The sequence below is a fragment of the Habropoda laboriosa genome, unplaced genomic scaffold, assembly GCF_001263275.1.
Source record: "Habropoda laboriosa isolate 0110345459 unplaced genomic scaffold, ASM126327v1 scaffold1111, whole genome shotgun sequence".
Lineage (NCBI taxonomy): Eukaryota > Metazoa > Arthropoda > Insecta > Hymenoptera > Apidae > Habropoda > Habropoda laboriosa.
In genome coordinates this window covers 52,934-67,652 of record NW_017101204.1, presented here as the reverse complement: position 1 = coordinate 67,652, position 14,719 = coordinate 52,934, and the positions used below count along the sequence as shown (strand labels likewise).

At 34.6% G+C, this 14,719-nt stretch overlaps 1 protein-coding gene across 1 annotated transcript in view; it reads left to right on the top strand.

Annotated features, from left to right (window-relative positions):
* The window catches only part of LOC108578084 (SUN domain-containing ossification factor), a 23,502-nt gene extending 9,655 nt beyond the window's left edge, over positions 1–13,847 (top strand). Inside the window, exons 4-6 of the mRNA XM_017941340.1 lie at positions 203–816; positions 1,544–3,489; positions 12,540–13,847. Coding sequence (XP_017796829.1) covers positions 203–816; positions 1,544–3,489; positions 12,540–13,847 — 3,868 coding nt within the window. The remainder of the gene's footprint in view (positions 1–202; positions 817–1,543; positions 3,490–12,539) is intronic.
* The last annotated feature ends 872 nt before the right edge of the window (positions 13,848–14,719 follow it).

The window sequence follows — 14,719 nt, the reverse complement described above, 5'->3', positions numbered from 1 at the left end:
AATTTGATGATACAAAAATTTCTGAAAAATATTTGAAAGTTGTGTCCTACTATTTTGTCACAACAATATCCCTAAGGGAATACTATTATTGAGAACAATATGAATCAAATTTGTTTGCTCTAGGATGTGTACGTTCCTTGTAAGTATTTCTTATTATGAAACAATACTATTTTCTTATTTAGTAATTTTTTCTCATTTATAGAATTTCTGAAAATGAACAATCAACAATTGTGACTTTGGTGGATACAACTGTAGCAGAATTACAAAGTTTAGCAGAACCAAAGTTTAATCATGAGTTTTCAAGGACCAGATTATATGCAAAAAATTCATCTTTATTAACAAAGAATACAAATATCGGACAAACGGAAAAGGAACAACAAGAAATTTTACCTAGTACACAAACTTCTTCACCGCCACAATTTATTAACGAAATTACAGAAAAACTTAATGAAACAAATAATTTTGAAGAGGAATCTATACTATTGGCAGATTCAGTTGGAGAGGATGTGGTGGTAGTAGTAAGGGCTGAACAAACAGTTATAACTAGTGAGGGATCAGAAGACAAGCTTGAAGACGATGTTGTTAAAATACTTCCTGATGAGATACCTACAGTTGATGAAACATTTGCAGCAACCTCAGAATTGAGCGATACTAAAGCTAAAGCTCGATTAGTGGGAGATAATAGGGATGATGCTGCTGCTACAGTTGTCCTTGGTGAAGGAATTGTTTCTGTAGGGTCCTCAAATTCACAGGAGGATATTCCATCTTTTAGTGAGTGGACGCAAAAGAGGTTAGAAGAAGCTGAAAAGAAAAAAAGTGAGTGCTTCTTTACAAACACAATAATTACAAAAGAAAATAGTTTATTAGATTTAATTCGAAAAATGTTTTTTATTTATCGTGCAATATTGATATTGAGTACCTATTTGAAATCTCACTAGTAGAATAGATATTATATTTTAAATAAATAAGGATTATAAACAAAGAATTTTTTGTAAGATGCGACCTTTGAAAGTTTCGAGTTTTTTAAAACAGTATTGCATATTTTCATTTGCATGCCTGATATCAATCCATGTGAAATGTTTATTATTATTTCTTTCAATGAAATTAAGTAATTGAAAATATTTACTTTAATAACATGTTTCTGTTATTGAATTTTGGCATATACATCTTTAAAAGTTTAATTTTTTTTTCCTACAATTGTGTTTTAAAATTAAAAAAATGTAAAAATAAGGCCGAATTTTCGCTTGACATAATTAGGGAGTGTGAGGGGACTAATACGACTGAGCTTTCGTAAATATAAATCAGAGTATAATAGGCTGAATCTTGCTATTTATAAAAAGCTTTCCTTTTATGCTATTTTTGTAATTGATACAAAGGAAATTTATATTACCTTTAATAGACGATCATTGTTTAATTTTTCTTGAATTATATTAACTAAAATCTACGTATTTATTTTCGCAACATTTTCACAACATTCTTGCATTATAAGCTCCTTTTAACTGTAAATTAGTTTGTTAAAACAATAATTATTTTTTTTTTATAGCACATCCAAATGTATCCGTTCAGAATTCTGGGGCACCAACACGGGGAATTGGTGGAATTAAGGTTCGTTCCAAGAACTATGCTTCTCCAGATTGTGGAGCGAAAATTGTAGCAGCGAATCCTGAAGCACACAGTGCTAGAAGCGTCTTAGTATCTACTAGAGATGAATATATGCTTAATACATGTACGTCCCGTATATGGTTCGTGGTAGAACTTTGCGAGGCTATCCAAGCCAAAAAAATTGAATTAGCCAATTTCGAGCTTTTCAGTTCGTCACCAAAGGATTTCTCAGTTTATATCAGTGATCGTTTTCCTACGAGAGACTGGAGTCCAGTTGGTCAGTTCACTGCGAAAGATATAAAGGATATTCAAAATTTTGCTTTGCAACCACATCTTTTTGGAAAATTTATAAAAATAGAACTTCAGACCTATTATGGATCGGAACATTTTTGCCCTATTTCTTTATTTCGTGCTTATGGCACCAGTGAATTTGAGGTTCTTGAGACAGAGACAGAGAATCAAATTTTAAGAGAGACTCAAACAAATTTAGATGATGAAGAAGATGGCGATGAAGAGGAAGTGTTGGATGTAGAAGACGGTGAACCACCAAGAAATTTGTTTGGTAGTGCTAGGGATGCTGTGTTGAGTATTATGAAGAAAGCAGCTGAGGTATTAGTAAAATCCAGTGATTTGACTAGTAACAACATTACGAAAATCCAACAAAGTATGGATGATGGTAATATCTTGGAAAATTCTTTTATGACTTGCACTACACCAAGATATACCATTCTTTGTGATAACTGTTCAGATCAGAAATTTGCAAAAATCTTTCAATTAGTTAGCTGTAGGGAACAACAACTAAATGAATTACTTGAAATAGATCTTGTGAATAGAACTTTAAGACAAAATGGACTGTGTGAGATTTATGGTGTAGGATTTGAAACTTCTGCAAAAAGGGAAACAGAAAGAAAAGGCGAAAAAATAAAAAATGTAGAAAAATATGATCAGGTTGAAGAAGAATTTGATTCAACAAAGAACTTTCATTTGAAATTCATAACATCTATACTCAACTCTGAATACATCGCGGCACTCTGTAATGTACTAGCGATAAAAGAACGTAAAATGGTAATGAATACTAGTCACGAAATACCGTTTAACAACTTTAAAGATACCATTAAAGAAGATACATTACGTAAAGATAAAGAAGATTATAGCAATGATGTCATTATATCATTTCAACATACGACAGGTACATGTTCTTCGAACTCAGATATTGGTACATCTTTTAAAGATTTGAAGAAAAGTACTCAAGAATTATCTAGCGAAGAAATTAACAGATTTACCAGTACATTTGATGAAATTTCCTCAAGTTCTGAAACTGCAGCTTCACAGATCAAGCTCACAAAACCTTTTGAAAAAGAAGAAATGAAAAATGACTCCTCGATTCCTATCTTAGAATCTAGCAAAAGTGGTATTGAGGAATCATTTCAGCCTGAAATATCAACGACCATTCCTGCGTCATTAAATATTGAACAACAACCAGTTTTAAAGGCCTCCGAGGAGCCATTTATTCCTAGTTCATCCAATGAAAACACACCTCAAATGACCGTTGACAGTACTGTTGACAGTACTGAAATTCCAAGCGTCGATATGGTATCAGATATAGAATCTGAAGAACTTTCTGGTATGTTAAATAAAGTGGAGAAAGTAGAACGCCTAGATCAGAAAGGTGAACAAGGACAAGCAGATCTTCTAGATCACGAAATTAAATTGCCTTCTCAAGATTCTCTAGCATTCGACAACTTACTCTCGGACTTGAAAGATTTAGAAGGAGAAGCAGCGCATATTCAAAATGGACCTGTTGCAAGCGCTTCCGTGACACAGTCAACAACAAATACCACACCACAAAAGGAATCTGTTTTCTTGAGATTATCTAATAGAATCAAGGTATTTCATATTCATTTATGTATTATATAGTTTTAAAATATTATATAAGATATCCTCATTAAATAATATCATTATATTTTCACCTCTTGCATCATTGGCACAAAGTTGCATCATGCATTGATTAAATAAAACTTCAAGGATAGATTGAAAATTAAAATACTACTAAAATTAAAATACTAAAATAATGTCAGTTAATTTTGATAATTTCCTTAACTATTAATTTATGTGTAGTACATTTTTATATTTTCATTTATACAATTTTATATTACAAGGGGAGTCCCTACGTATAAATCGCCGATTTTGGTGAAACTTACATATGATATAGTTTTCAAAAAATATTTGACACGCATTTTTTTTTTTACATGTTCAAATCCATGTTGAAGGGTGAAAACAGCCCTTAAAGTTGGGGATACAGAACATATTTGATACAATATTACGGAATTACATACACATATTAAGTTTAGAAAAATGGTTAAAATATACAAATCGCTTGTCATTAAACAAGCAATTCAACTATGAAAACAGCTTTTAAGAAAATTCATCAGTTTACCAACATGTTAAAAATTAATATATTTCTGTTGCACAATGTTAATCCATTTTCATGTAAATTTACATGTACAAATTACGGACAATACCATAAGACACAGATAAATTGGATTTTTTATTTTTAACATTATAATAAAAATTGTTACATTTGTAATTTTCTTCAACTCTATTTGAGATGGAATCATTAGGAATACATGGTCGTAAAAATTGTAAGAATTCATGATGTTTTAGGTCATTATAATGTGTTCTGTTTCATGACATATGTTTTTTATTTTTTACAGCTAGGATTTGTAATGAAAATATCAGAAAAAATTCCCTAACTTGTGCCTTCATATACGCAATATGCAAGATTTTTTTCAAAATTTTTGTATACCGCTAAATAGGGAAAACAATCCACAGAATTATGAACATAAACCACCCTGTAACTACCCCCTAAGTTGAACTAGAGGGTTGAGTTGGTATTCAATGTTTTCTATCAATGAGCTTTCGAATGGTATGTCGCACGACCTAATTCGTTCAAGGGCACTTTTGACCATCTTATCCTGCTAGACTAAGAGCCGCTTAACTTCTTGCTCACGAGCAAATTTCCCTTCCCGAGGTTCCCACACTATGCGACTGACAAGGAACGTTCGCGAACGGTCCGGCCTCGATTTTGATGAAACTTTCTACACTTATAAAGCAGCCAAAAATAATCGACACGTATTTTTTTTTTAGCTGCGGTAACTCAAGTTTAAGGGGTGAAACCACCCCTTGAAGTTTTGGCTCGAAACGGAAAACGGTAAGTCATACGAAAAAATTGTTAATGGGCGAGGTTAATGGTTTCTGACGTACAATAACATGGTGTTAAAAAATTTAACAAAATACAGTTTGTTTATAACAAAAAAAAATTTATTAACTTAATTTTTCATTTTATTGAAATTTTCATAATGACAAAAAATGACGAGCATTTTATTCCAAATCTATTAGTACATAACATTTTAAAATTGCCTCTTACAGTTTTGCAGATTTTGATGATTTACATCTTGCGCGCACATCCACTATGGTAGTAGCCGTTCTAACTTTCATTTTAATGAAGCATTGTAGGCTTGCACTAAATTATACAGTATACAGTATACAATTATACAGATAAAAATGCATTTATTATTCTCGTTAATATGCAAATTAAATGAATGGATATTGTAATTTTTGTGGCTCGCCTATCATGCAGTTTGCGCACGTTATGTAAATCTTCACTGAAAGCATTCTGTGTAATCTGCACAATAAAAATACTTGTCAAAAGAGATTAATATGTGCATCTTTATCTCTGTTGTTATTAACATTCTTTAAAACCGTGACGATTTTTGTAATAAACATGATAAAACGGGTATATTGTACTGGAGTTTGCACATTTTGATAACGTGATAACGTATGATAACGTTTGATAAGGTATATATATATATTGCAATTAGCTTTTTATAAGCGTGTAGAACATTGTTGGTCATCCATACAGTTCAGTTGTTAACGATCATAAAACGCGAGTATTCAGAAAGATGGTAAATATTAATGCTATTAATGTAATAACTTTACTGTCTGCTGCGTTTGTTGAGTGGAATCAGGGACCCACAGCAATTAATATCGCAGAAGAATATTTAAGGGATGTATTATTCGATTTAATTGTAAGAAGTGTCGAAGACACAGCATTCCTGGTTGAACATGAAACGTGTGTTGAAATGGACGGGACGCCTATCGAACAAGAAATTCAGGATGCTGATTTGAACTGGATAGATGAAGAGGAGGAAAATAGGACACCGAATGTTCCAAACATATACGAAGAAAACGTTGTACGTCATTCGAATATAAAAGGAAAGCTGTGGCGTACTGGAACAGCGGTAAGTCGAAGCGATTAAAATTAGACACCGTGCGTTCCAAATTCCGTCACGTGAAATCCGAAAGAATGCTTCGTAAGTGGGCTTTACAAGTTGAACAGGGTGGCACAAAAAAGGAAAAGGTAAAACGTATTGGAGAGTATACATTTAATAAATTTATGGAAGCTCGGCAGTTAAGAGTAATTGTGCATGAAATAGATCTATGGCGATGGGCTTTTTGTTATAAATAAACTGTATTTTGTTAAATTTTTTAACATCATGTTATTGTACATCAGAAACCATTAACCTCGCCCATTAACAATTTTTTCGTATGTCTTTCTGTTTTCGAGATAGCCGTTTCGAGCCAAAACTTCAAGGGGTGGTTCACCCCTTAAACTCAAGTTACCGCAGCTAAAAAAAAATATGTGTCGATTATTTTTGGCTGCTTTATAAGTGTACAAAGTGTCATCAAAATCGAAGCCGGACCGTTCGCGAACCCACTATGCGACTGAGATGGTCTCGCTCGAGTTACGGCGCAGCTGGAGGACGCGAGGAGTCCTCCCACCACAACTCCAGCGACTGCCGTTGGTTTATGTTACCCATTTTGCGTGTCGTACCGCATAGTGGGGGAACCTCGGGAGGAGAAATTTGCTCGTGAGCAAGAAGTTAAGCGGCTCTGTGCTAGACCCTTCCTTTTGAAGACTCAAAAACAAACATGTTTAATGATAAATCATGCAAAAGTAATATTTTTTATCTTATCTTTACTAAAAAATTTCTCTATTTAACTCCCTTCTAAAAAACTTTTATACGCTTTCAAACAACAATCAACTTCGCATTCAACGACAGACTTGCAACTGAAGCTTAAATGTGAATATAATTGTCTTTTGTTTTTAATGAAATATCTTGCACTGTTGCCAATTAATTTTGTTACTTATTGGCCGAGATATGGTGGTGTTCTATATTAAGTGCTGTTCGATATTAAGTACAGTTACCCTACATATTTTCTTTGTAGGTGGAGGATATGGTTCAGAAATTTCAAGGTCAACTTCGTTTTTTTAAATAAAACGTCTAATGAACTTCGAAAAAATGTTAATTTCTGCATAAAAAAATATTAACAATTATTGGTCCTAAATCTAATAGTTAACGAGATATTTTACTTCGTTTGTTGAAGTCTTTGCTAATATTGAATTTAACTTGATGTCACGGGAAAAAAATGTTCTTGTTGTAAATGAATTAAGGAAGTAATAAATGAAAATATTATCTTTTAACTACTATCTTTTTACAAGCAGGAAAAACTTTCAAACGTTGGAACAGTTCTTTTAAACAGTCTGTGGCGTTGGCATCCAGGTTCGCGCGAGGACGAACGAATTTTCCGTTTCCACCACTTTCTCCACTTCTATCTTTATCTATCGCTACTCCTGTCTCCCTGTCCTAACAATATAAAAACCCAGTACGCCTACACCTCGAGACAGTTTTTCCTTTACCGACCATCGCGACGAACCGCTGCCGCCGGGACAATTAACAAAGTATACGATTGTATTTTCTGGACCAATTGTACGCCGACCATACACTTATACTTTAATAAATTGAGGTGAAAAGAGTGTAACGACGTTCCTCACCCACCTCAAGTCTTATAATTGTGAATAGATCAAATGTAATTGGCGATTTTCATATCGCTGGCAGATAGGTACAACATATGAAATTGCTATATGTAAAACTCATGAAACATAACCTAAAACATCATAATTTCTTATCAGTTTTATGACCATGCATAAAAAAATAAAAATTCCAATTTATCCGTGTTTTATGGTATTATGGTGCCTTCTTTATACGCAATGTTGGAGTATCTCGTGAGGAAGTGAACCTATCAAACAAATATTTTTACGAAAGTTGTTTGGTATGAAAGGGGACATCATATGGTGCAAATTATTTTTTTGCAGGTCGAGTGGTGGCGGCGAAATTTTACTCAAATTCATTTGTTTTAAATAAAACCATATACTACTTTTTTTTTACAGTACGGTGGCGTTTGTTGAGACGAACTCAACGATCTGCCATATGAGGTCATTTATTGTTGTAAAATGTAAATTATGTTATAAACTCGTGAGTTCCTAAGGAGTGAAGTAAGCCTGTAAACAAAGATCGAACTTCTTATCTGCGTTTATGCTTGTCAAATTACCAAATGTTACAAACGTCAATTTGAATCGTGAAAACTTTTCTTTAATTAAACATGGTAAGTAGAAATAAACTTCGTTTATTTATGTCAGTAATAGCCGTCACCAGCGATTCAGGCTTGCTTTACTCCTTAGAAGATGTTTTCATAGCTGAATTTCTTGTTTAAGCGATTTCTGTATTTAAACCATTTTTCTGAATCTAATATGTATAATTCCTTAATATTCTATAAAATATGTTCTGTATCCCCAACTTAGAGGGCTGTTTTCACCCTTCAACATGGATTTGCGCTCGGAAAAAAAAAAATACGTGTCAAATATTTGTTACACTTATTTACACTTGGGAACTCTCCCTTGTTGGTACAGTTTAGGCTGAGGTATAGTATTCGGACTGCAAAATATCCGGCTGGAATGATATTTTTTAGGGGTTTTTAAGGTTGTTGAAGTCGAAAATGAGGGCCGTTTTTCACGGAAATAAGACGTTTGGAAGATATAAGTCCATATACATATACAGGAAACCTTCGATAATTGCCGAAAACTAGGGTTGCCATTTATAAAGTCACTAATCTGGAATAGAGAGCATTAAAACCTCGGACTTTTCTGCCTGAAACTCGGACACTTCTATTTTTTTAGATTAATTACGATATTCCAAGGTAAAAGCTTCTTTCTTGCGTTTGCATTTAGACTGCTTCTGATGCGTCTGATGCGAACGCAACACTTGAAAGTCACTCCTAGAAAAACAAGTGCATTGTTATCTAGTATATTAGTAGAGGTGCGTCTGATGTTAGATCACCGCATGCAACGCACAGATAATTAAGTTTTTCTGATTAAAATGAGATCAAACGCGATATAATTTGGATTATATTTACTTATTTACTTATTACTTATTATCATTTATTAAGTAAACAAATATGCTCCATATTATATCGTGTTTGGTATCATTTTAATCAGAAAAATGTGACAAATATGTTGGTAAAAATTTCATTCGTCACAAATCTAAAATAAGAAAGTTTGATTTTTGAGTTAAGCCTCTCAGCCCCTCTTTCTCTTTCACTCGCGTTCTCCTTTTCTACGTTCGGCACGCCCAAGACCTTCGGTTTTTTTAGAATAGAATCGTTTCTACTTCGCGATAATTGCCAACTTTGGGTCCCAATTGGAGCATTATCGAATGTTTCCTGTACAGGGTGTCATGTGTGTGGTGGTACAAGCGAACAAAATGATTCTACGTGAAAAACTAAATTAAAAATATAGAATAAAATTTTCTCATACGAGGCTTTGTTTTCGAGAAATTCGAATTTAAAGATAAGCTACAAACTGTTGCTTTTGCTCATACTTTTGCATTAAACAACAGTGGTAATGTCACATTTCGCAAAGAAATAGTCTACGCAGAAGATAGTGTAAATCTGCAGCTAAAAGAAAAAATCGTACAGGCTTTCACACAATTAAAGCGTCAAAACACACTCCTATTCAAAGATCACGAATTTTTACGCGTATGTTACTTTCAACAATTCGTTCAGTAATATATATGTAAATTAAGGAAATCGTTAATAAATGTATTATCAATACTTATCATGACATCGTTTATTAGTACAAACGTAAAGCCGAGAGATAGTTAAATGCACGCACATTCGATGAATATTTTAATTTTCGTTTTCTCGAAAACTGAACCTCTTATGTAGTAATTTTATTCTACATTTTCGATTCAGTTTTTCATGCAGAATCACCACCTTCTCGCTTGTACCACCAGTTACACGATACCCTGTATAGTAGGTCTTCACTGCTAGTAGACGCAGTGTTCAGCAATTAGTATAACAATGTACCCCTATCCATAAGTCATGGGACACCTACTAATTTGAGCTTTACGTTTAAATTAACACTGTTAAACACTCGTGTTATTAAATCAAATAATCATTTACAAATTACTTGTACCGAATATAGATTTTCAATGTTAAATTATATTGAAAATTGTACATACAAAGTTTTCAATTTTCTCGTCAATGTACGCTCCTCGTTTCTCGATGACGCGTCATTACGGCTCGAATTAATTTTGACAGTCATGTGATGAATTCTTTTAACCCTTTGAGTGCTGAATATTCCCTGCCGAAGCTCTCCATGTGGACGGCGCGCGCCTAGCGGGTGCGATTGCTGCGGACGGAATACTTTTTTGCTACACAGTGTGAACTCTGTTGATTGAGTATAGAATAAATTATTATTGTAATTCTTTTACACCAAATTAAATAATGAAAGAACGAGTGGTCCGCGGAACATGTTCATCTCATATAAAGACATACATTACCGGTCAAAAGTTTGGAATCACCGAGCATTGCAATTTACAGAAAAATTTCCAGAAAAAAGTCAGCGACTTTGAGAATTTTTTATCGTTCTGTTACACCCTCAAATATTTTCATTCTTAGTCTTTAGTTTCATCTGTATTCACAACTAGTCACCCACTTTCACCATTACTCATACTGGACTCTTCACCTTCCAACTCTCCTCTCAATTCTCCTGCATAGTCGCAACCCAAAGTCCATCATCCCAGAACCCTTAATGTTAATGCTCGTGGTTGTGGCGATAAACTTTCGAGCTTTGTGGATGTTTGCACGATGTTGTGCCGTCTAGATACTGGTTCGAAGGACCACCCAAATGATTGGGACTTGTAAAAAACTGATCTATGTCTAACGCGTGATGTGAGCTGGTTCCACCTTGCTTCTCCGTGTTCGTGGTGGTTGAACGACTGCTACACGACTTCTCGTCAACGTCGCTTCTCGGACGTCCGTGAGAGGGATTTTTGTTGGGACACGCTGATTGGTTAATGGTTAACGATTGCATTTGCCAATCAGCGTGTCTAATATCGTCTTTGCCGCCCTTTCAGTGCGCCCTTAGCGCGCTGTTACCTTGGAAGGGTGGGAGACGGTCGCGAGGGGTGGGCGGAAGGTCCCAAAAATCTGGAATTTCCTCCGGGTGACTAATCGGCAAGCGGACCGTTACATACAGATGTGCCGTTCGGAAATTCGTGGTTTATAGTATGTTCGTAGGCTATTGAGCGCGAGGGACACAAATTACTAAAAATCTAGCAAAGCAATTCTAGCGACCCTCGTAGGATGTAATTAGACCCGTGCAAGCAATAAACGAAAATCCTGAACTCAAAAATAACCGTTCCCGGTTGATCGTGCCATAAACCGTTTCTACAGAAAACCTAACACTTAAATAGCCCTATTTTCTCCATTTCCGCGTTCATTCTCCGTTCTACCACGCGCACGTCACGTATCATCAGAAATCTCTGTTAAATAAAGTTCTGTTTCACGCAACGACGATCCCTGAGTGTTTTAACTCAGCGATACCCCAATATCTGCTCCTAGTTTCGAGGAATTGGAGCAAACCGGGCATCACAGTTCGAATCAATTGATATGAGATAAATTGATAAATGTAGAATTGAGATAAACTTCAAATCTATAAAAAATTAGCAGCAGATTTAATATCGATGAAAAGTGGGAGGTGATTCCAAACTTTTGGCCGGTAGTGTATGTATGCGCGAATTGCATATATGCGCCCATAGTCCACACTGATAGCTTTCGCCGGACGCATATATGCATCCATAGCACTCAAAGGGTTAAAAGTTTCTTTCTAAATTTCTCTCCAGGACCGCTGCAAATGTGTTCACAGATCTTTTCGTCACGTTGGACAGTGTTTCCGAATATTTTCTATCTAGCTCATCCCACAATTCAGAAACACCCATAAACCTTCCAATCTCCTCCATGGAGACACTTCCCCTCTGCTTCACTCCATATTGCGCCAACATAACCCTACAATTCCCTTCCTCCATATACACTACCGGCCAAAAGTTTGGAATCACTGAGCATTGCAATTTACACAAAAATTTCCAGAAAAAGGTCAGTGACTTTGAGAATTTTTTATCATTCGAATCAATTGATATGAGATAAATTGGTAAAGGTAGAATTGAGATAAACTTCAAATCTATCAAAAATTAGCAGCAGATTTAATATTGATGAAAAGTGGGAGGTGATTCCAAACTTTTGGCCGGTAGTGTATATTAAGTCTAAAAAACGCGCAATGAGCGAAAAAAATAACCAGCTCTTTTTAAAGAGGAGTATGGCCATTGGTGTGGGTCAGATAAATCCCCGGCTAGCACTTGTCACCACATGAAACTAAAGCTAGTAAGAAGTTTTCAATTAATTTTTGTATTTTTAATGATTTGGTTAACACATCCAAGTTGGGTTGTAGACTTTTTGGTGTTACGTACTTCGTCGAAGTACGACGGCCAAACGTCGGTAAGGCCGAATTTTTGAAACCATTTATTTCCGTGGAAAATGACTCTCATTTTTGGCTTCAGCGATCTAAAATACCCCCAAAAAGACACATTCAGATAAGAAATTTTGTAGTCCGGATACTATATCTCCGGTTTCTAGTAATGTATAGAATATTTGTAATATTAAGGTTTGCAATATTATATAATTGTTATTATTTTTGTTAGGCATTAGAACGGAATATGTCATTGAGTGGACAGTACTTGGAAGAATTAAGTCGTCGGTATAAAAAGCAAGTTGAAGAGATGCAGAAGTTCCTTGAACGTACAGTTTCAGCAATGAATGAAGAAACACGAAAAAGAGACGAACGTGAAGCAAAAAGCACAGAAGAAATAGCAATTTTGAAAGAAGAAATCGCTAGTCTTGCGGACTCGGTGAAAAATTTTGTTTACGATCGTGACAGTTGGCGAGGAAGAATCACCATGATAACTCAACACTTGCTGTTAATTTGTTCTGAAGTTTTTATAATATACTTAATTTTGCTGTATTGTCGAGGGAATAAGAACAAGAAGCTTGATATAAAGAAAAAACAACAATCAGAAAAAAATACGGTGCTTCGTAAAAGTGCAGAAAGCTTCGGTTCCAATGTGAAAAAAACGAAAAAACGACGACCAAGCGAAATCGCTTCTCACATTACGGGCACATATCATGAATTGATGATTCATGATAGATCTGACGAAACTAAAAAGGAAAAGAAGAAGAAACGTAAAAAGGCATTTGCTTTAGGTGGCAATCAAACAAATGTAAATAATGACATTGAGAGAAATTCAATTATGCAATCCAAAACTGTATTAAATGTTGCACATGAAGTGGAAACAACACCGAAAATTGCTTCGTCTGCCGAAGTATTAAAAGTAGTTGATTCTCGAAAGCAGATTTATAGAAGGCTAAAATCTGCCCCAGAAGAAAGTGCACATGATGTGTTCAACGATAGTGGTCACGAAACTAAATGCGACGTACAATTAGCAACATCACACGCTGATAATTTAGAAATGGAGCCTGTAAAAAGTTCTGAGTTTAATATTTCATGTGTTGAAAATGCAAATGGATCGAATACACTATCGGAAAATTTATTTCCCGAAAAAGACGCTTGTAGTGTGGAACCAGTTGCCATTGAATCGTCAACAGATGCTTCAAATTTTAAAAATACTAGCGGTATACTAAAGGATACGAGTGTACCATCTTCCTTCATGAAAACTGCTTTGAGTACAAGAAAAGCGAGAAAAGCTTATTCATGTGATGTGAATGGAGAATGGAGTCAGAATTCAACTGATTCTGATGACAAGACTGCACAAGTAAGTCCTAATCCTTCAAAATTATCTCCGCAAAATATTCACACCGATAGTGATACAACCACCAATGGTCTGTTAATGGACCAAAGTGATGAATCTAGAAGCAGTAGTGTAACATCAATGTCGAAAAAGAAGGAGAAAAAAAGTAGTGGTTTTAGAAAAATGGTGAGAAAATTTTTTTGATTAAAATAAGCTTACCAATAATGGCCAGTTAAGAAGATAGCTAGAAATTATTGGAACTTGTAAGACTTTTTATTTAACGTAGAACGCGTTGGGTTTGAATGCTTCGCTTGTATGAAGTCACTAAATAGAACGTAGAATATCGGAAAAGTGAGATTTTGTTTGTGTGAAATTTCTTATAGATAAACATAAATATAACTATTAGATAAGATATCTTTTAAGTGGTACCACATTTGCCGCAAAAAGTAGGGGAGACCGGGGCTGGTTGCTTATAAGGTTAACTGTTTGCTATACCGCGGAAAGACTTATTGTAGAAACAAGTCACTTCTACTCTGCCATTTATTTGTTTCCGATGCGGTGATCGTACGTTGTTTGAGTGTTTTCAAAGTTTATCGAAAAATTGGCTACCTAAGTAAATATTTTTTCTTCAAGATTTTATCTTTTCACGCTCTATATAGTTACAATAGAATAAATGTTGAAGGAATATTTTAAAGTTTGTTTATCAGACGACCTGTTGAAACAATCTTTCTTTATACATAAATAATTTCGGGTTATGTAGAGTATTGAAGTCAAAATGATCGTTCGAGGCTGGTTGACTAATAGCGTCCGGAGTTACATGACTGGTCATGGCTGGTCAACCAATCTGGTGATATCAGTTTGGACTAACTTTTCGTTACTGAAAGTTAGTTAATAACTTATCTATAATGTTAAGTAACATAAGAACTATAGGTTGTTTATGTTTCTATAATTCTCTAAGTTTTTGTTGCTACTATAAAGGTTTAAATTGTCATTTTGCTGTCAGAAAAGCGATTTTTATGTTTTCTTTAAAATTGATTAACTTATAAATACATTATAATTTATGTTTAACCTTTTGA